The sequence below is a fragment of the Gracilinanus agilis genome, chromosome 2, assembly GCF_016433145.1.
Source record: "Gracilinanus agilis isolate LMUSP501 chromosome 2, AgileGrace, whole genome shotgun sequence".
Taxonomy (NCBI): domain Eukaryota; kingdom Metazoa; phylum Chordata; class Mammalia; order Didelphimorphia; family Didelphidae; genus Gracilinanus; species Gracilinanus agilis.
Genome location: NC_058131.1, coordinates 166,774,031 through 166,793,639, shown reverse-complemented (window position 1 = coordinate 166,793,639; position 19,609 = coordinate 166,774,031). Strand labels below are relative to the sequence as shown.

Here is a 19,609-nt window from a genome sequence, read left to right as displayed (position 1 = left end):
GTAAAACGAGATCGAAGGGATGAGGGCTCATGCTGATTTCATGGATGCTGTTTGTTTTTTTTTTTCTGGTTGATTTTAATTTTTTACAGGAAGTCCGTGTGGATTTCGTATTGATGAGGCTGGAGGGGAAAAAACAAACCCTGCCCCACAAAAGGGCAAAATCAAAATGATTTTTAAAAACACCACCCCTGGCCACAACTGAGCCCTTGTCCTCTCTCTCTCTCTCTCTCTCTCTCTCTCTCTCTCTCTCTCTCTCTCTCTCTCTCAGCGCTCTTGCATCCTGGTTTCCATCAGAGGTCCGTTGCCAGAGACAGGATTGAGGACTGTAGGTCATGCGTCTACAGCCAGTCGTTCATGCGAATAGGACAGTTAAAGGAAATCTCTTACAGAAATCATGCCGTTAGCCTATAGAAACATGTACAGCCGGCTTTGCTGCCCTCCACGAGTGGGGCTCTCCTCCAGTGTGCAGGGCAAATTGTGTGGAGTTCAGTGGTTGGGTGTTGAGGTGTGATCCTGAAGGAAAAAGAGAGGAAACGTGTCTTCAGGTGCAAAGCCAGGCCTTGAATGATTGGGGCAAGTTCTAGATTTTTGTGCTAAGGTTGGGAAACCAATTCCATCCCCATCTTCCCCCCAACCCCAACCCTCTGCAGATGTTTGAATCTCTCTCCTAGGGGAAGACAAAATGGAAGGAAGTAGATCACATTCTGGAGAGAAGAGTCACCCAGTGTAGAAAGGGAGGTAATACAGCCTGTGTGGCGTTCAAGGTCTTGCTAAAACTTGCTAAAAGCATCCTTTGCACAGGGAATGAGGAGAGTGGGTCTAGGAGCAGTAAGGGCAAGAGAGAAGCAAGAGCTCAAGGCCTTAAATGCGATAACGGAAGATCTTCACCACATACAGAGATCCTGGATCCTTGCAAAGAAATGAAAGACCCAAATGGGGTCACAAAGAGTGAACTGAACAACTATTTCTCTGATATCCTCCCCCCTTAGGCTCAGAAAACCAATTTAAAGTGGTTTAAATCCTGCCTCAGCCAGTTCTTCAGGCACCGTATCTTCTCTACCCCCTGACTTCCTTTAAGTCCCAGTTGAAATCCCACTTTCCCAGAGACAGCTAAGTAGCGCAGTGGATAGAGAGCCAGGCCTAGAGACCAAAGGTCCTGGGTTGAAATCAGGCTTTAGATACTTCCTAGTTGTGTGACCCATGGCAGGTCACTTAACTCCAATTGCTAGCCCTTACTGCTTTTCTGCCTTGGAACCAATACAAAGTATTAATTCTAAGACAGAAGGGAAGGGTTTAAGAAAAAGAAATCTTTCCCAACCCCTCTTAAATTTTAATCCCTTCCCTCTGCTTCTTAGTTCCTGTTTAGTCTGTATATAGCTTACTTTCTCATAGTTATAAATGTTTTCTTCCCCATTAAATTGGAAGCTTCTTGAAGTCAGGGATTAGCTTTTGCCTCTTTTTGTATCCCCAGAATTTAGCATAGTGCTTGGCATATATTTGTGCTTAATAAATGGGTCCTTTTCCCATACACACATGGGGCTGGATCGATTCATATTATGAAGATTGCCTAGTATACCCAGAGTATGATGGAGAAACAAAACAAAGCAAAACAACACCCCACTGGATTTGGAGTCAAAATTGCTGAGTGCATATAGCCTTACTCCAAGATTTACTTTCTGTACGACCTTGAGCAAATGTCCTTTTGCTCCAGAAGCTGAAGGAGAGAAGAAAACCTCCTCTCGTGGCTTCTTACTTCACATATAAATGAGGGGGGGTTTTAGGTGATCTAGATGACTACTAATTATCCTGTGACTAGATGATCTTGGTAGATCCTTACAGCTACAAAACTACATGTTCTTAACTAATGGCAGCTAGGTGGTGCAGTGGATAGTGTTGGATCTGGAGTGAGGCAGACTCATCTTCTTGGGTTCAAATCAGGTCTCAGACACTTCCTAGTTGTGTGACCCTGGACAAGTCACTTAACCCTGTTTGCCTCAGTTCCCTCATCTGTAAAATGAGTTAAAGAAGGAAATGGCAAGTTGCTCCAGTGTCTTTGCCAAGAAAACCCCCAAATGTCCTCACGAAGAGCCAAACGACTGAATAATAACAAATCCTTTGTCAATGGAAAGAATATGAGAAAGGGGACAAAGAAGACAGTTTTAGCATCTCAGGTGAAAGCAAGAACCATCACCACCGTCATTATCTTATTGTCATGATTAGTGGCATCAACATCATGGAATCATAGAACTGAAAACTGAAAGGAATCATCAGAATCATCTAGCTCTGTGTTGGTAAACCTATGGCATGTGTGCCAAAGGGGGCTGTTCCCCTCCCCTTCTCCACATGCACCTGAGGACATTTTTCACATCATCTTCCCCTCTGCTCAACAGCCCAATGGAAGTACTTCCTCCCTCCCCTGTCTGGGGTAAAGGGGTGGCTCACCTGCTGCATGAGGGTACGATTTGGGCACTCAGTTTCTAAAAGGTTCGGCATCACTGGCCTAGGGTATTAGAGTGAACAGAGCACATAGAACTTGGGAAACAGGAAGTATTGAGTTCGAATCCTCCCTCTGTCACTTTCTAGCTGTGTGACCCTGAGCAAATCACTTCACCTCTCACAGATATAGTTTTCTCATCTGTAATAATAATACATATTCTAATATAATGTTAATAATAGCACAATAGCTAATAATAATAGCATCTATTCACAGGGTTGTTGGGAAGATTAAATGGGATAATATATGGAAAGCACTTCACAAATATTAAAGCACTATATAAATGTGAGCCATTATTAGGATTTTGTTGTTCAGTTATTTCAGTCCTGTTTGACTCTTCATGACCCCATTTAGGGTTTTCCTTGGCAAAGATATGAAAGTAATTTACCATTTCCTTTTGCAGCTTATTTGACAGAGAAGGAAACTGAGGCAAACAGGGTTCATTGACTTGCCCACAGTCACAGAGCCAGTAAGTGTCTGGGGTTGGATATGAACTCAGGAAGATGAGTCTTCCTAACTCCAGACCTTGTGCTCTATCCACTGTGTCACCTAGCTGCTCTCTTACTATGACTGTCCAGTCTCCTTCTCCTCCACCTCTCCTTGCTGAGGGTCATCATCTTCACCCTCACTCCTCCAGCACTCTGAGGAGCCATTCTTTCATTGGTGAGGGCCAGCCTTCTGATTGTGAATTGGAATCTCCTCTCCATTCAGTAGAGGGTCTTCATGATTGGCACTGGCTAAAATAACTCATCACCTGCTGGAATTTGGGCTCTTGAGGGTACAGTTTTCAAGGACCCAGGATCACGTCCAAAACCTGATGGGCTACTAGAGAGACCTTTATTGTCATTCTTACAGGTGTCTCCATGAATTCTCTGGTGGCTGAGCTTGGGGCAATTTATCACCATGCTTTGAGGCTGCAGGTTCTCAAGCATGTCAGAGCACCCCTAGTGGGTCTTAGTTCTCATGGTAGCTGGCAGAAGATGCCAAGATGTCACACCAGCAGCTGGTGTCCAAAGTCTGCCATGGGGAGAGGCAACAAAATTATGACCTGGTATGATGGGCCTTTACTATTCTAGCTGCTGCCCAGGGTGACACTCCTAAGAGCAACCCCTAGGGTTCTTTGCTCAGGTTGGACAACTTGGACCTTTTCCATTTGAAGTCCATTATTACAGGGAAGAGATGGGAGGGAGCTCTAGAGAGTACTTAAGGTAATGAGGTTCAAGACTGGTGTCTTGGAACCCCTAGGCTGGGGGAATCTCTTTCATCACCAGCAGGAAGGAAGGAAACATTTACTTAGCACCTAAATATCTCCTTTGATCTTCACAATAACCCTAGGAGGTAGGTTCTATTATTATCCCTGTTTTACAGTTGGGGAAATTGAGGCAGACAGGTTAAATGATTTGCCCAAGGTCACACAGCTTGTAAGTATCTGAGGCAGGATTTGAACTTGGGTCTTTCTGATACCAGGCCTGGGGTTCCATCCGCTGCCCTGCTAAAGCTGCATTGTGGTATATTATAGTGTTTCTGCATTCTTTAAGTTACGTAGTTTAAGAAACATTGGGAAAAAATTTCAAATTCTCGTAGTTTAAGAAACATTGGGAAAAAATTTCAAATTCTCTTTTTTACTTCAAATAATGTGAATAGTTTATATCCTCTACAGCTTTCTGGTTTGCAAAGCACTTTCGTCATGGCAGCCTTACAAGGAAAAATCAGTAGGTAGAATTATCCTCTTCTTTGACAGATGAAGAAACGGGCCCATAGAATTTAAGTGATTTACACAACCATACTAGGCAGTAGCATCTTTTTGTTACTAGTAGTATTGGTATATTGCTAGTATATAGTATATTACTGACAGTAGCACCTTTTATTTTTGTCTAAACCTTTATCTTCTCTCTTGGTATCAATTCAAAGACAGAAGAGTGGTGAGGGCTGGGCAATTGTGGATAAATAAATTGCCCAGCATCACAGAGCAAGAAAGTGCCTGGGACCAGATGTGAATGACTCCGGTCCTCCTGACGCCAGGTCTGGCTCTCTATCCACTGAGCCACCCAGCTGCCCCCCAATACCTTTTATATACATGTCCTATGACACCTGGGAGAGAGGTTTAGGGATGAGGGACTCAAAAGAGAAAACAACAAACAAGAAGGTGATTTGTATTTATTTTGTGTATATTCTATATCTGATAGGCAGTGCAGTGGACAGAGCTGACTCTGGAGTCAGGAAAATCTGGCTTCAAATCCTGCCTCTGATGGATATTAGGGCTGAGTGCCTCTGGCTACTTTCTGAGACCATTAATTGCAAAACAGTTCCAGTTGGGAGAATTTCCTCACTGGGCTTTCCCTAAAACAACAGGTTAAAAAATAAACTATTTTGTATTTATCTAGGTACACGTTGTACAGTCTAGAAGAATGGAAGCTTCTCAAAGGCAGATATTGTTTTGTTTTGAGGGGAAATGAGAGGCTTGGAATCAGGAAGACCTGAGTTCAGATTTGACTTCAAACCCTTTATCAGATGTGTCACCCTGATTAAGTCACTTAGACTCTATTTGCCCCAGTTTCTTCGTCTGTAAAATGGGGATCATTATAGCACCTACCTCTCAGGGTTATTGTGAGGATCAAATGGGATAATCATTGTAAATGCTTATTGCCTGGTCCATGTTAAGTGCTCTCTAAATGCTCGTTTTTGTTGTTGGGTCTCTGTTAGTAGAACTTAGCAGAGTATCTTGTATACATTAGGTCTTTAATGTTTGTTGAGTGGATGAATAGAAAAATGTAGGAATCTTTGTGTTGAGCTCTGGACACTTATAAGCTTATTTAGGTCTCTCATTTGCCTTTGTCAGCTAAGGCAGCTAGGTGGTGCAGTGGATAGAGCACTGGGCGTAGAAGCAGGAAGACACATCTTCCTGAGTTTGAATCTGGCTTTAGATACTAGTTGGGGAAGTCACTTAACCCTGATTTGTCTTAGTTTCCTCATCTGTAAAGTGAGCAGGAAATGGAAATAGCAACCCCAAAATGGGATCACGAAGAGTCAGACACAACCCAAGTAAAGGTGGCTGGGGGCTCTGTCCTTGAAATAGCCTTTGTGGATGAGGTTATAGTAAAGTTCGGACATAGTAAGTTGCTTGTGGGTAAACACACACACAAATTCTCCTTTGAAGAGAGCCCTGAAACAATGTAATGTTAGGGATGAGACAACTGGTGGAGTAGGTTAGGATATGCCCTTTTGGGGATGGGTAATTCCACTTACAAAGTAGCAGCATGGCGGCTCTATCTTTCCCATCTGTGACCACAAGGCTGAGTAACCCTATGGTCTAAGATTTGCTCCATCTAAGCCACCCTCTTCCCAGAATTCCTTCTAAGATCAGTAACCCTATGGTCTGGACCTGCAGTGGTGAACCTATGGCACGTGTGCCAGAGGGGCACTCAGAGCCTTCTCTGTGGGCATGCCCACCATCATCACCCCAGCACAGAATTCACCTTGCCTGTGGACATTTCTCATTTCACCAGCCCCTCTAAAAAGTTCACCATCACTAATCTGGGTAATAATAGTAATGAGGATACTTAAAAGTATACAGCACTTTCAAATTGCAGAGTGCTTCACATACGTTATCTTATTCAAGACTTGCATGACCTGGGAAAGGTAGATAGGTTCTAAGGGTATTAGGACCCCCATTTTACAGAATCAGAGATTCAGTAAATCAACTCAGAAGCAGAGATGTTAGTGTCTTGCCCATGCTTATACAGCTAATAAGTATCAGGGAGTGGATTTTTTTTTTTAAACTCTTGCCTTCTGTCTTAGACTTGACACTAAGTTCCAAGGCAGAAGAGTGGCAAAGGCTGGCAACTTGGGTTAAGTGACTTGTCCATGGTCACAAAGCTAATAAGTGTCTGAGGTCAGCTTAAGGGTTTGGATTTGAATCCAGTTTTTCTTGATTCTAGGTTCAGAAATCTACCTACTATCCCTGTCTGAAGAAAAACACACTGACTGATGAAATGCTTTATGGTTGACAGAACATTTGCCTCATAGCTGCCCCACGAGGGACGTGGGACATAGGATTATTTCTGAGAGAGGAAAATTCTACTCCAAGGTAAATTACTTGGTCTTCACAGTCCCACACGGGTAATTAAGTGCCAGCCCCGGAATCTGAGCCCTGGTCTTCTCCCTCCTTAGTAGAATAAGCCCCCCACCCTCTTCCCTTAAACGTCACTCTGGTTCTCACTGAGATGCATGTGGTTTATCTACTCTGCAGATTTTCCCCAATACCCAACATACGGAGCTGGGCTGCTTCTTCCCCTGCTTGCCAGCTGCCACAGGGGTGCCCAGGGAATCAAGCTGGATGTTGGTGGAGCATAAGGCCCAACAGCAATGGAAATGTACTCAGGTTGCAAAGAAAGTGAGACTGATTCCAGTGATGCTTGCCAGGCTCAGAGGCATCTGCTGGTCCAGCCTGGGAGCTCAGTTAATCAAGAAGGGACCATATGCTAACCCGGCTTCCTGATGCCAGCTCCTGTGGCAAGGCTGGGGTTAACTCTGTGACCTGCTTAAGCTGCTGACTTGCCAGGGCTCTAAATTTAGCCTATAAACTGGATCCACCAGTCATTTTTCTCCTTAAGTGTTTGGGCTTGACAAGAAGAGCCCAGTCAGCATTTTGGCAACTTTCAGTGTCTACAATGCTTTATCCCATGGGGGTGGAGAGGAAGAGGGGGGTGGGAACAGGAGCCTGCCAGCCTCCAGCTGCACAACCTCATAACTTTGTTTTTAAACCCTTACCTTCCACCTTAGAATCAATAACAGAAGATCAGTGCAACAAAGAAAAAGCAAGGGTTAGGTGAGGGGAGTTAAATGACTTGCCCAGGGTCACCCAGCTAGAAAGTGCCTGAGGCTAGACTTGAACCCAGGACCTCCTATCTCTAGACCTGGATCTCAATCCATTGAACCACCTCTCTGCCCTCAAGCTCATAATTTTTCTGTACTCACTGCAGAATGAATTCAAAGGCTCCAGGTTGGCACTGATGCTCACCTCTCCCCTTACTTCCTACAAACATTTCAAGGGAAACCAGGAAGGTCTGTCCTGAGCCTTGGTACAAAAGCGATTTTCTTGGTCTGTTGGGTAAAGGTTGTTCAACTCTTAAACCCCACCAAGTGAGCCACTCCTGGGGTTCTAGTGCCCTTATAAATCAAGAATTTATTTGAGCCTTTCCTCCTTGATGGTAATAATCTAGATACAAAACTGTCAGAGACAATATGATGTAGTACATAGAGAACTAATCTCCTGAGTCGGTAAGGCTTGAGTTCAAGGTAGCTGGGTGGCTTCAGTGGATACAGCATTAGGCTTGGAGTCAAGAAGCTCTGAGTTCAAACCCAGCCTCAGACACTTAACTATTTGTGTGACTCTGGACAAGTCATTTATACCTCTCTCTGTCTCAGTTTCCTCATCTGTAAAGTGGGAATAATAATACCTTCCTACCAAGGCTGTTGTGAAAACCAAATGGATATAATATTTATAAAATGCCTTTGAAAACCTTAAAAAGCGATATAAATGCTAGGTATTATTATACATTCTGACTGTGTCACCTTGCTCTAGGCAACTCTCTGAGACTATGTTATAATCTAGTTCTCTAGCTGTATGAGCCTGGACAAGTCACTTTACCTTGTTTGTCTCAGTTTACTTAGCTGTAAAATGGGAATAAGAATGGAACAGCAACTGTCTACCTCCCAGGGTTGTGAGGATCAATTGAAATAATATTTGTAGCAAAATCAGAGTAGGTATTTAGCACAGAGTAGGTATTTAATAAATGTTTATTCCTTTCTTTCTTCCCCATCTACACTAGTGAGAACATTTCTATAGTGTGAGTCCTCTGGCCTATACCAGAAATGTTATTGTTCAGTCATGTCTGACTCTTTGCAATCCCATTTGGGGTTTTCCTAGAAGAAATAGTAGAATGGTTTGTCTTCCTTCTTTAGCTCATTTTATAGATGAGGAAACTGAGGCAACCAGGGTCAGAAGGTTTGCCCAAAGCAACACAGATAATAAGGATCTGATGCTGGATTTAAACTAAAATATATGAGTCTTCTTGGTTCCATGCTAGGTATCCTATCTACTGCACCACTTAGCTACAAAAAATAGGTCTGAACCAAAAAGATGATACCTTGTAGTTGACAAGGTGTTTTCCTCTCAACTATCCTGTGAGGAACCAGTATAGGTTTATTATCGTAGTCCAGTGATAGCAAACCCATGGCACATATGCCAAAAAGGGCACATATGCCAAAAAGAGCACATAGAGCCCTCTCTGTGGGCATGCCTGCCATCACCTGCCAGAGTCCATTATTAGAAAGCCAGAGGGACTCTGGGCAGAGCTGCTCCTTTCCCCCTCTCCATGTGCCTGAGGACATACCTCACTTCACTAGTCCCTCTGCCCAGCAGCCAAATGGAAGTGCTTCCTTCCTCCCCTGTCTGGAGTAAGGTGGGGAGCAGGGCTGAGGTGGAGGGAGTGGGGCATGGCACTTAGTCTGGGGCATGGAGCCCAGCACTCCATCTCTAAAAGGTTCACCATCACTATCCTAGACTCATAGATGCAAAGATAGAGGCTCGAAAAGATGAAGAAAACTCCCTTATTCTACAATTGATCAAAGTCTTACAAAAGCAGCCTGTTACAAGGTGGAGATTTGCATCTGGGACCCAGAATCACAGAAACTTAAGAGTTGGAAGTGGCTTCCAAAGTCATCTTGCCCAATTTTTAACCCCCTCAATCAATAAGGACCACCTTGTCTACTGACTTTATACCTGGAGCTTTTCCCCTTCCAGAATTTCCTTCTTTGAAAGCTACATTTCAGGATTCAAACACCTGGGGCTCCTCTTGGCAACTTAGCGATGTTACTATTGCTATCCCTTTGCCTTCCACCGATCCATCCCCTTAAGCATTATTATTTCCCATAGTAATCCTTCTTTACTTCTATTTAAGGTTTTCAGTTTCCTAAAAGACTTTCATATCTGCTACTTTCTTTAGGTTCTCATAATAGTCCTGAAAGATAGGCAGGGTGTGTGCTATTATTGCTATTTTACAGATGAAGAAACTAAGGCACAAGGAGTTTTTTAAGGTTTGCACAGTTTGTGCAAAATTGGGGCTATGATACAGGTCTCGTGACCCCCTCTTCTTTCCAGGATGTTATACTGGCTGTACGAGGTGTTGCTGAAGGGGAATGTATGGGGAAGCAGGGAGATTTGGTTGCCAGGCAGAGGATACAGAATCTGGAAGAGCCTTTCACACAGAGGCATTATCTTTCCACATGTGCTGCTACCATGGTCATTGCTTAGACGAATGCAGTAGCCTTTTGCCCGTTTCCTCTCTGCCTCCTGCCTCTCTGGGCCAAAGTAATCTGCCTGAGGGATCTAAGGACTTTTATATAGTAGAGGAAAGAGCATGGGAGTTCTGAGTTTGAATCTTGGCTCTGATACTTACATAAATATGGAAACTTATTTTCTAGGAATTGTCTCACTTGATCCTCTCAACAACTTTGTGATATAGGTGCTACAGCTATTGCTTGTTCCCATTTTACAAAAGAAGAAATGGAAGGTTGAAGCGACTTGCCCATAGTCACTTGGTGATCATTTGAAGCAGGATGTGTGACTTTGGGCAAGTCACATTCTCTCTAAGAGAACTTGCATTGCATGGCTCATAGAGTTGTGAGGAAAATACTCTACAAACAACATGGTATAATGAAGAGAAGACTGGGCCTGGACACAGGAGACACCTGAGTTTGAACTCCTCCTTTGATGCTTACCAGCTTTGTGACTCTTGGGCAGGTCACTTAACCTTGCCGAGTCTGTTTCCCAATCTATAAGATGGAGATAATATCGTCTACAAAAACCCATCTTACGAGGCTGTTGTGAGACTCAAGGGAGACATCATTTGAAGTCCTAAAGTGCTTAAATGTGAGTTATTATGATTATCACAAATTATAATAATAAAAATGCGATAAAGTGAGTTATTATCATGATAATGATAAATAACAAAGTGATATAAAATTGAAGTTATTATGATCATAATGTTATAAATATGAGTTATGATCTGTATGATTATTAATATTAACAGTAAAGTAATGTAAATCACTATCATAATAATTATTAATAATAAATAATAATAAAGTGCTACAAAATGTAAGTTGTTATTATTATCAACAAACATTTAAAAACTGGAATTTAAGAATACTTTTGAAGGGCCAAGAAAAATTTGGGGTCATTTGGTGAACTGATCCTTTTATTAACAAATCATAAAGTAGTAGATTAGTGTTATTATTATGTCACTATCTCAAAAACCCCTTCTGTGCTTTTATATTGCTTACAGGATTAAAAATATGCTTCGTTGCTTCCATGAAACTCAAGAGCTTTTACAAATTTACGCCAATTGACTTTTTAGCTGTGGTGCAGTGTGTAGTGAGCTGGCTCTGGAGTCAGGAACACTCAAGTTCAAATCTGGGTTCAGACACTAGCTGTGGGACCTTGTGCAAGTTACTGTTTGCCTCAGTTTATTCATCTGGAAAAGGAGTTGGAGAAGGAAATGGCTCTTCACATCTGGATCACCATGCAGTCTGTCCTGCATTGCTTGGAAATGTCCCTTGTCCTTACCCTTTCCTTTTGAAATGATTCTCTTCCTTCTAGGATCTATTCAGGTACCGCTTCCTCCAAAAAGTTATCCCTGGTTACTCCCAGCCAGAAGTGTCTTCTCCTTCCTCCTATTTTCCTAGAGTATTTTGTCTTGATCTTGCCTTTGCCCTTGTACCACATTTGTCTGTGTCTAATGTTGTATTACCCTGAGAGGGCTGTTTTTTCATCTCTGTAGTCCTAGCTTTGAGCATGGGCTCTTCCTTGCAGCAGTACACACAGAATTTAGGTAATTTGAAGAAAGGTAAAATTACCTCCAAAGAGGCCGTTGGACAGGGAGGGGCCAGGAGATCACTGTTTCCCCCTTTTCAGGCTCGCTCGCTTCACTATCTGAGCCCCCTTCCTCCCCTCGATCAGCTCCGACTGCAGGGTATTACTCCCTCTCACCTCCGCCTAGGGAGAGCATGCCATAGAGGCAGGAAGGCAGAGAAGATCACATGGAAAGAGAAACACAGACAGACAATCAGGACAGAAGAAGGGAAAAGCAATCAGCAAGGCAGGTGGTTAGAAAACGAGGCTCTCAGGGAAAAAACAAGGGCCACTTGGCTCTCTCCCCTTCCTGAGGTGCCTCAAAGGAGCAGAATCCACGGAGGGTGGGAGACAGGATAGATGGAATCCCAAGCAGAGTTGGAAGAGATGAGAGACAGCCAGAAATAACAGAGCCCCGACTGGGGAAAAAAGAGGTGGAGATCAGCCATCCTCTCTGCAGAGCACCTGAGGTCTTCCTGAGGACCCCAGGGTGAGAGGAGCCTCCAGGAAGCCAGAGACCGCTCATACCTTGGCATGTTTCATAAAATCAGCAATATCTGCTTCCAGCTCACTGGGCTCCTGCAGAGACCCCTCAGTATTCACCTCGTCCAGCTCCTGCATGGCCCTGTCCCCTGATGAGTCTATCTGCCGAACCACTTTGCGAATGATCTGTAAAAGAGACAAGATGGTGTTATGTTGATCTTAACAAAGATGTTTGGGAAGCTGAAGAGATGGCCTGAAACTAGAAACCTGCAGGACTCACTCCTCCCACACACACAAGCTCTTAGAGTGAGTAGGGAGGGGTAGGTACTCCTTACTCTCACCCCTCCCACCAAGCAGTTGGAAATCAATTAGAAATGGAGGCAGAACTAATGTCCTCTGGCAAGACTCAGCAAGGCAAATCTCTAATGATGTTCACTTTCTCAACTTATATTCCCCATAGGTTTGACTGAGGGACAATAGGAGAAGCTTGATGTCTTGTAGTTATCAGGGACAGACAAATCTAACTCGAATGGGCCGGACAGCTGAAGGAAACTTAGCTGAAGTTGGATGTAAGTATTCCCAGAATAATAAACAGACACTGCTCCCAAAAGGTGAAGGTTTTACTGATAAAAGAGGAAGGGAAAGGAAGAGAGGTTTTTCAGGGATTAGGATAAGATCTGGGAAGCCCAGAACTGTTAGATAGAAACAGCCCCACCCCTCTCCTGGGAGTGGCAGACTTTATATCTAGCTGGTCCTCAAAGCTTATAAATATCACTTCAAATATCTAAATAACTAAATAACAATTCTGCTGTTGCTAGAAAGGTCTAGTTCAGCTAAACAGGCAAACTGCAAAGAAGAACCAAAATGGCTATTGCCACAGATGGCCTCCAAAGCAATCCCCAAACCGGGAACAGCAAGCAGAGAGAGATCTGCTTACCTCAACCCCCAGGAACCAACTGTCCAACTGCTTTCAAACTGTCCCCTCACCCAGAGTTCTGGGTGAGGCTTGACCCTATATCTTGCAGGAATTCCACCGTGCTATTTTCCTTGTTGCAATGGTGTTTCCCCTTTGTCCAACTCCTCTGGGTTCAAGAAAGCCCACCCTGCACAATACCATGTTCACTTCTGCTTAGGACATTTCTCCTGTTCCACAAAGGACCCCTTCTTAGTCTCTTGCCTTCACCCTCCATTTCCCCATCTTGTCCTGATCTCTTTGTATTCAAACTGATATGAGGAGATCTCAGAGGAATATGGGGGCATTTGCTGGGGAAGAGAATGGTAGATTGAGAGCCAGGCCTAGAGACAGGAGGTCCTGGGTTCAAATCTTATCTCAGACACTTTCTAGCTGTGTGACCCTGGGCAAAGTATTTAACCCCCATTGTCTAGCCCTTACTGCTCTTCTGCCTTAGAATCAATACACGGTATTGGTTTTAAGATGACTTGTAAAATGATGGGGTAGTACTAAAAGGTCTTTGAGGTCCCTTCCAACTCTTTATTTAAGCTTTTACAAGGAATAGTTCAGGTCAAAGCAGGTATTATACTTGGTTGTCTCCTAACTATATAACCTGTGAACTCTATTGTCTAATAAAATATTAGAGAGAAAAAAAATCTTTCAAGAAAACTTTGGTCACAGAGAAAACACTGGATGGATGTTCATTATTATTATTTGGTCCTTATGGTTAACTAGAAGACTAGGGCTTGGATCCTGGTTCTGCTCCTCGATATAGATAAGTCATCTAACTCTTCTGGGCCTGATTTCTTATCTATAAAAGGATGGGGTTAGATTAAATTCTGTGTAACCTATGAAATGCTGCCAAGAGGTTTAGCCAGGGATAAGGGGCAGCAATGTGATATAGTGAATAGAATTCAGGACATGGACATCTTTTTGTTTTTTAATTAAATACAAAAAAAACCCCAAAAACTTTCTGCCTTAGAATTGATACTAAACATTGATTCCAAAGCAGAAGAGCAGGAAGGGCTAGGAAATGGGGGTTAAGTGACTTACCCAGGGTCACATAGCTACGAAGAGTCAGAGTCAAGATTGGATCCAGGACCTCCCATCTCCAGGGCTGGAGCTCTATCCATTGAGCCACCTAGCTGCTGATAGACTTATCTTCATGAGTTTAAATCTAGCCTCAGTCATTTACTAGCTGGGTGACCCTGGGCAAGTCATGTAACCCTGTTTGCCTTGGTTTCCTCATCTGTAAAATGAACTAGAGAAGAAAATGGAAAACCACTCTACTATCATTTCCAAGAAAACACCAAATGGGGTCACGAAGACTCAAACGTGACCAAAAAACAATGGAACAACTAAAAAATGATAACCATAGTGAGATTTTAAAATTAATATTCAATATCTCCAAAGCATAATATTTATAAAGATTTATTAATATTTAACTAGAGAGCTAGAGAACACAGGGACTGTTCACCACTCAATTCATGTGGAAGAGAGATCGAACCCAAACTATATACAGACCGTGTAACGAAGCACATTATTGGATGTTAATTTTATCCACAATAGGAAGCGAACACTGCATTGGAGAGAGAGACCTCTAGAGGTCAAGAAGATTCATTCTGTAAGATGCAGGGAAGGTGCCTATGTTAGCAGTGCTTCCTCATCCTTGTGTCTAGGAGAATGATAAGATCACAGGTCTTGTCCCTCCTCCTAATGTGCCTGTATGCCTGAGATGTCTTTCTGGCTCAGTTTTGATTTCAAGAAAAGAAAACGGGTCGTCAAAGGGAATTTCCTTTTTGACACCACATATCCCAATTTTGGTTTGGAAAAGACAGTCACTGTGTCCAGAGGACAAGGAGAATTCTCCATTTCCTATGGCCTCTCAAGGGAAAAGCTCCCTCAAGCCCTCAAGGAATCAACTGGAATCCCTGCTGTTCCTGGTCCATAGGACCCTTCCCCACCCAGCGGGGCTCTCACCTTCTTAGTGACAATGTTGCCTTGCTCATCAGTGAATTGTTCTTCAGTCACGTGTTCCCCTGGGATGTCCTGAAGCTCATTCCCCTAGAGTAAGAGAAGAGGAAATGTCAGGATGAATAAGGTGGGAAGGTAGGAGCCAGGGAGATGGGGGAGAAAGTGGAAGAGCAGCAGCATTAACCACAGAAGGAAAATAAGAACACAAGAGTATGATGGGTCATCGACACCCCTGGGTCCACATGGAGCAGAACCGTGAGGTCTGAGGCAGGAGGGAGCACTGGGCACGTCTGCCAAGACCATTTATTTGCAGAGTATATAATGTGTTTGACATTCCACAAATCATCCTGGTATAGAGCTAATTCTGAGCCAAATTCCTGAAGGTCATACCAAAAGAAGGGAAGCTGTGACAGATCTGACCAGCCTGAAAAGAGGTATTTTTTTTTTTTAATTTTAACTTCTGTCTTAGAATCAATACCAAGTACTGGTTCCAAGGCAGGAGAGGAGTAAGGGCTAGGCATTGGGAATTGAGTGATTTACCCAGGGTCACGAGATTGGAGGTGCCTGAGGTCAGATTTGAACCCAGGACCTCCCACCTCCAAGTCTGATTCTCTATTCACTGAGCCACCTATCTGCCCCAAACCCTGAAAAAATTTTGAGTAATAGGCCTGATAATGGGAACTGTGTGTCGGCTGCCTGAGGACTGTCTACGTTGGTGTCAACAGCCTCATCACCAGAATGTTGGGCATCCAGTCATGAATATTTTTGGCCATATCACCTCATGGAGATTTTCTCTAAGGTGTGGAGGAGGAGGAGGTGATATCTGGATCTGGAGGAGGGATACCTGCACTGACTCAATCACACACATTCTAAAGGAGAGGTTCTTAACTTGGGGTCTCTAAACCTATTTTTTTTTTTTTAAAGAAAAGAAAATGGAAGGGGCAGCTGGATAGCTCAGTGGATTGAAAGCCAGGCCGAGAGATGGGAGGTCCTGGGTTCAAATCTGACCTCAGATACTTCCTGGCTGTGTGACCCTGGGCAAGTCACTTAACCCCCATTGCCTAGCCCTTACCCTCTTCTGCCTTGGAACTAACACACAGTATTGATTCTAATATGGAAGGTAAGGGTTAAAAAAAAAGATAATTATATTTCAATAGAATTAATTTCTTTTGTATGACTGGGAATTTTATCTCAGGCATTTAAAAATAGGATTTGGAGAAGGGGGCCAAAGGGGTCTATGACAGAAAAAGAGGTTAATATTACAGCTTTACAAAGTACTTTCATATCTGTTATCTCATCTGAACCTTATGACAGCCCCGAGAAGAAGGCAGAAGAGATGTCCTTATTCTAATTTTATAAAGTAAAGAATTCAGAACTCAGGAAGTAGTTTCTATACTTAAAAAATGGTAATGGAATCGGCTAGGTGAGTTAGGTTACCTTCAACCAACCCAATAAACATTGATTAAGTATCTGCAAGGTAAGAGATAACATGGGGTAAATGTAGGTATCAAAAAGACTTGGGTTCTAGTCCTGCTTCAGACACATACTGGCCTAGTCTTTTTACCTCTTAGTATCCCTAGGTAGCTAGGCGGCACATTGGATAGAGTGCCAGACCTGGAATCTGGAAGAGCTGAGTTCAAATCCAGCCTTAGACACTTCCTACTCTGTGTGACCTTGGGAGAGTCACTTAAACCCTGTTTGTCTCCATTTCCTCACCTGTAAAATGAGCTAGAGAAGGAGATGGCAATCCACTCCAGTGTCTTTGCCAAGAAAACCTCAAATAGGGTCAATTTACTAGTTATATGACCTTGAACATGTCACTTAATGCTGTTTGCCTCAGTTTCCCGATCTGTAAAATGAGCTAGAGAAGGAAATGGCAAACCGCTCACTCCAGTATCTTTTCCAAAAACACCTCAAGTAGGGATAATTTGCTAGTTATGTGACCTTGGACAAGTCACTTAACCCCATTCACCTCCGTTTCCTCATCTGTAAAATGAGGCAGAGAAAGAGATGGCAAATCACTGCAGTATCTTTGCCAAGAAAACCTCAAATAGGGACAATTTACTACTTATGTGACTCTGAGCCAGTCACTTAACCCTGTTTGCCTCAGTTTCCTCATCTGTAAAATGAGACAGAGAAGATGGCAAACCACTCCAGCGTCTTTGCCAAGAAAACCCCAAATAGGGTCATGAAGAGTTGGTTGTGATTGAAACAACTGAACCATATAAAAACCCCTAGGCAAGTCTTGGTTAAGTTTTGGAGAAGGCACCTCGCTGGTAGAGGAGTTCCTTAAACAAGTTATCGGTCTGCTCCCCTCCCAGAAAAGTAGGAAGCACACGGTACTGGGCTGGGGGCAGAAAGTAAAACACAAAATGAATCCTCTCGGCAGTCAAGGAACTCAGCATTCTAATCATGTACGAAACTCCCAGGTGGAGCGATTTGCCCCACGGGGCCAATCCGTGACGCGCCGGGGACCAGAACCCAGACATCCCGCCTCTAATCTGGTGCCACTTCCAGTCCCAGGCTTGGGGTCACTCTGACTTGTAGCCTAGACACACAGCCGCTTCCTCACGGGGCCTCGGAGCCCCGGAGAGGGCTGCTTGGCTCTCTTCCCTCTTCTCCCTCTTCTGCCATCTGCGCTTCTCTGCGGAAGGGTCTGGAGCCTTTCAGTGTCCCTTTCCTCTTCCCCCGAGGCTCTCCCACGCCCTCCTCCTCGCCTTTACCTTCACGATGACCCGACGCCGCACCACCCTGGTGGAAACGGCCTCCTCGTCGTCACTCAGACCCTCGTCCTCCCCCAGCTCTTTGTCCAGCTCCTGATGCAAATGCTTCAGCACATAGTACAGGGAGCCCCGGACGATGTGCATGACATTCTGACAGCTGACCAGGAAAAAGCTAAGCAGCACCAGCGTGACCAGGAGCTGGGTGACAAAGGTCCACATCCTCGCTGCCTCTTCAGCGACCGGACTCGTGGGTACTGAGTGGCGCCAGAGGCCCGGCTTCGGAGGGCGTCTGCCCGCTCATTCTCCCCCAGGGTTCACGAGCTCCCGAGGGGCTTCATCTAGTTCTCCTTCGGGGTGAGAGGAAGGGAGGAGCCCCAGAGCCCAGGCAACCCCGGCTCTGTACATCTGCCCTCCGACAGAGCCACCCCAGGCGGGGCCGAGGGTGACGTCAGGGCCCTGTAATTCTAGCCCCTGCATACCAGCTGGCCGGGGCAGTTCAGCCGGGCAAGAAGGAAGCAGGCAGGTGCGGCTGTCCTCTGAGCCGGACATTCATGTCAAAGTCACTTATGTCCAGGAAAATGGCACCCTTGACTCCTCCACCTTCCCTCTTCTCCGAGCTCCTTCGGATGAGGGTCTCCCTCTACTGCTTTTCTTGTGGGCGTCTTTCTTTGGGCTGGATGGGCGCCAGGGCACCTCCTGCCAAAGAGAGGGCCTGCCTCCTGGGACTCTTCATTGATGGGAAAATTCAGGGGCTCAAGAGAAAATCAGGTCAGGACATGTATCTGTGACTTTAAAGCTACCGCCCTGGAGCCTGGGGGGGATGAGGAGCTCATCCACTGACCAGTCCGGCAGAGGGCTTCTTGGAGCAGCTCCTGAACAGTGGGAAAAGACCTGAGGAAGCCCGTGATGTGGCATGGGGCAAACATGGGGGGGGGGGGGAAGGGGGGCTTAGAGCAGCCACAACTGGAAGAGACAGGCTGATTCTCCCCATCCTAGAGCCGGAGAGGCTTTGTCCCACACCCTTCCACTTGTACATCACAGTCATACTTAATTTATTTAAATGATGCCTCTTTCTCCCACCTCTCCTTCCACATTTCCCCTCGATTCTCCAAAACCTCTGTGTTCCAGTCAACTCAGTCAACAAACATTTACTAAGCGCTTCCTATGTGCCAGGCACTGTGTTAAGTGTCTGGGATACAAAAAGAGGCAAAAGCCAGTCACTGCCCTCAAGGAACTAACAATCTGTTGGGAAATGAGTGTTTTCTCTGTCTTTGCCCTGCCTGGCAGCCTCTCGCTCCTCTCCTTTGCCTCTTGAAACCTGAGTGTCATTGAAGGCCTTGCTTGAGTTTCCTCTCCTCCATGAAGCCCGTCCTGATTCTTCTACTTGGAAGCTTCTCTTCACCTCCCAGTTACTTTGAGAGGCAGGTGAGTAGTGTATTGGACATAAATGCTGGATCTGGTGTCTGGAAGTCCCATGTTCAAATCCAGACACCCAGCAGCTGTGTGATTCTAGGAAAGACACTTAACCCCTCCTGCCTCTGTTTCCTCATTTATAAAAGGGGGATGTTACCTGCCAGGGCTATTGTGAAGTCTAAATTGGATAATATTTGTGAAGTGCTTAGCACAGAAATAGTCACTATATAAATGATGATTCTCCTCCTCCTCCTCCTTCCTCCTCCAGATCTCCTAGGGGTTTTGTGAGGATCAAATGAGACAATGTTCATAAAGGGCTTCCCAAACTTTAAAGAGCTACATACATGCTGGATATTATCTGCACAAGTGTTTCTTCCCAGTAGATTTTTTAAAAAACCTTACCTTCTATCTTAGGATGGCTCTAGGTGGTAAGAGCTAGGCAACTGGGGTTAAATGATTTGCCTAGGGTCATACAGCTAGGAAGCATCTGAGGTAGTTTTGAACCCAGGAGCTCCTGTGTCTAGGACTGGCTCTCAATCCATTGAGACACCTTGCTTCCTATTCCTCATTAGAATAATTCTTCTTCTTCTTCTTCTTCTTCTTCTTCTTCTTCTTCTTCTTCTTCTTCTTCTTCTTCTTCTTCTTCTTCTTCTTCTTCT

The 19,609-nt window shown here is 44.5% G+C and overlaps 2 protein-coding genes across 2 annotated transcripts in view; both read right to left on the bottom strand.

The window, feature by feature from the left end:
- Positions 1-242: 242 nt before the first annotated feature.
- On the bottom strand, positions 243-17,935 carry LOC123236983 (ankyrin-1-like). Its single transcript, XM_044663549.1, has 5 exons — positions 17,538-17,935; positions 14,821-14,904; positions 12,009-12,074; positions 11,411-11,549; positions 243-513 (listed from the first exon to the last, which is right to left on the bottom strand). Exons 1-4 carry the CDS (start codon positions 17,754-17,756, stop codon positions 11,448-11,450), a joined length of 471 nt encoding a protein of 156 aa, XP_044519484.1. The 5' UTR covers positions 17,757-17,935; the 3' UTR covers positions 243-513; positions 11,411-11,447.
- LOC123233418 (ankyrin-1-like) overlaps positions 17,835-19,609 on the bottom strand; it is a 139,489-nt gene continuing 137,714 nt past the window's right edge. Inside the window, exon 28 of the mRNA XM_044659533.1 lies at positions 17,835-18,073. Coding sequence (XP_044515468.1) covers positions 17,835-18,073 — 239 coding nt within the window. The remainder of the gene's footprint in view (positions 18,074-19,609) is intronic.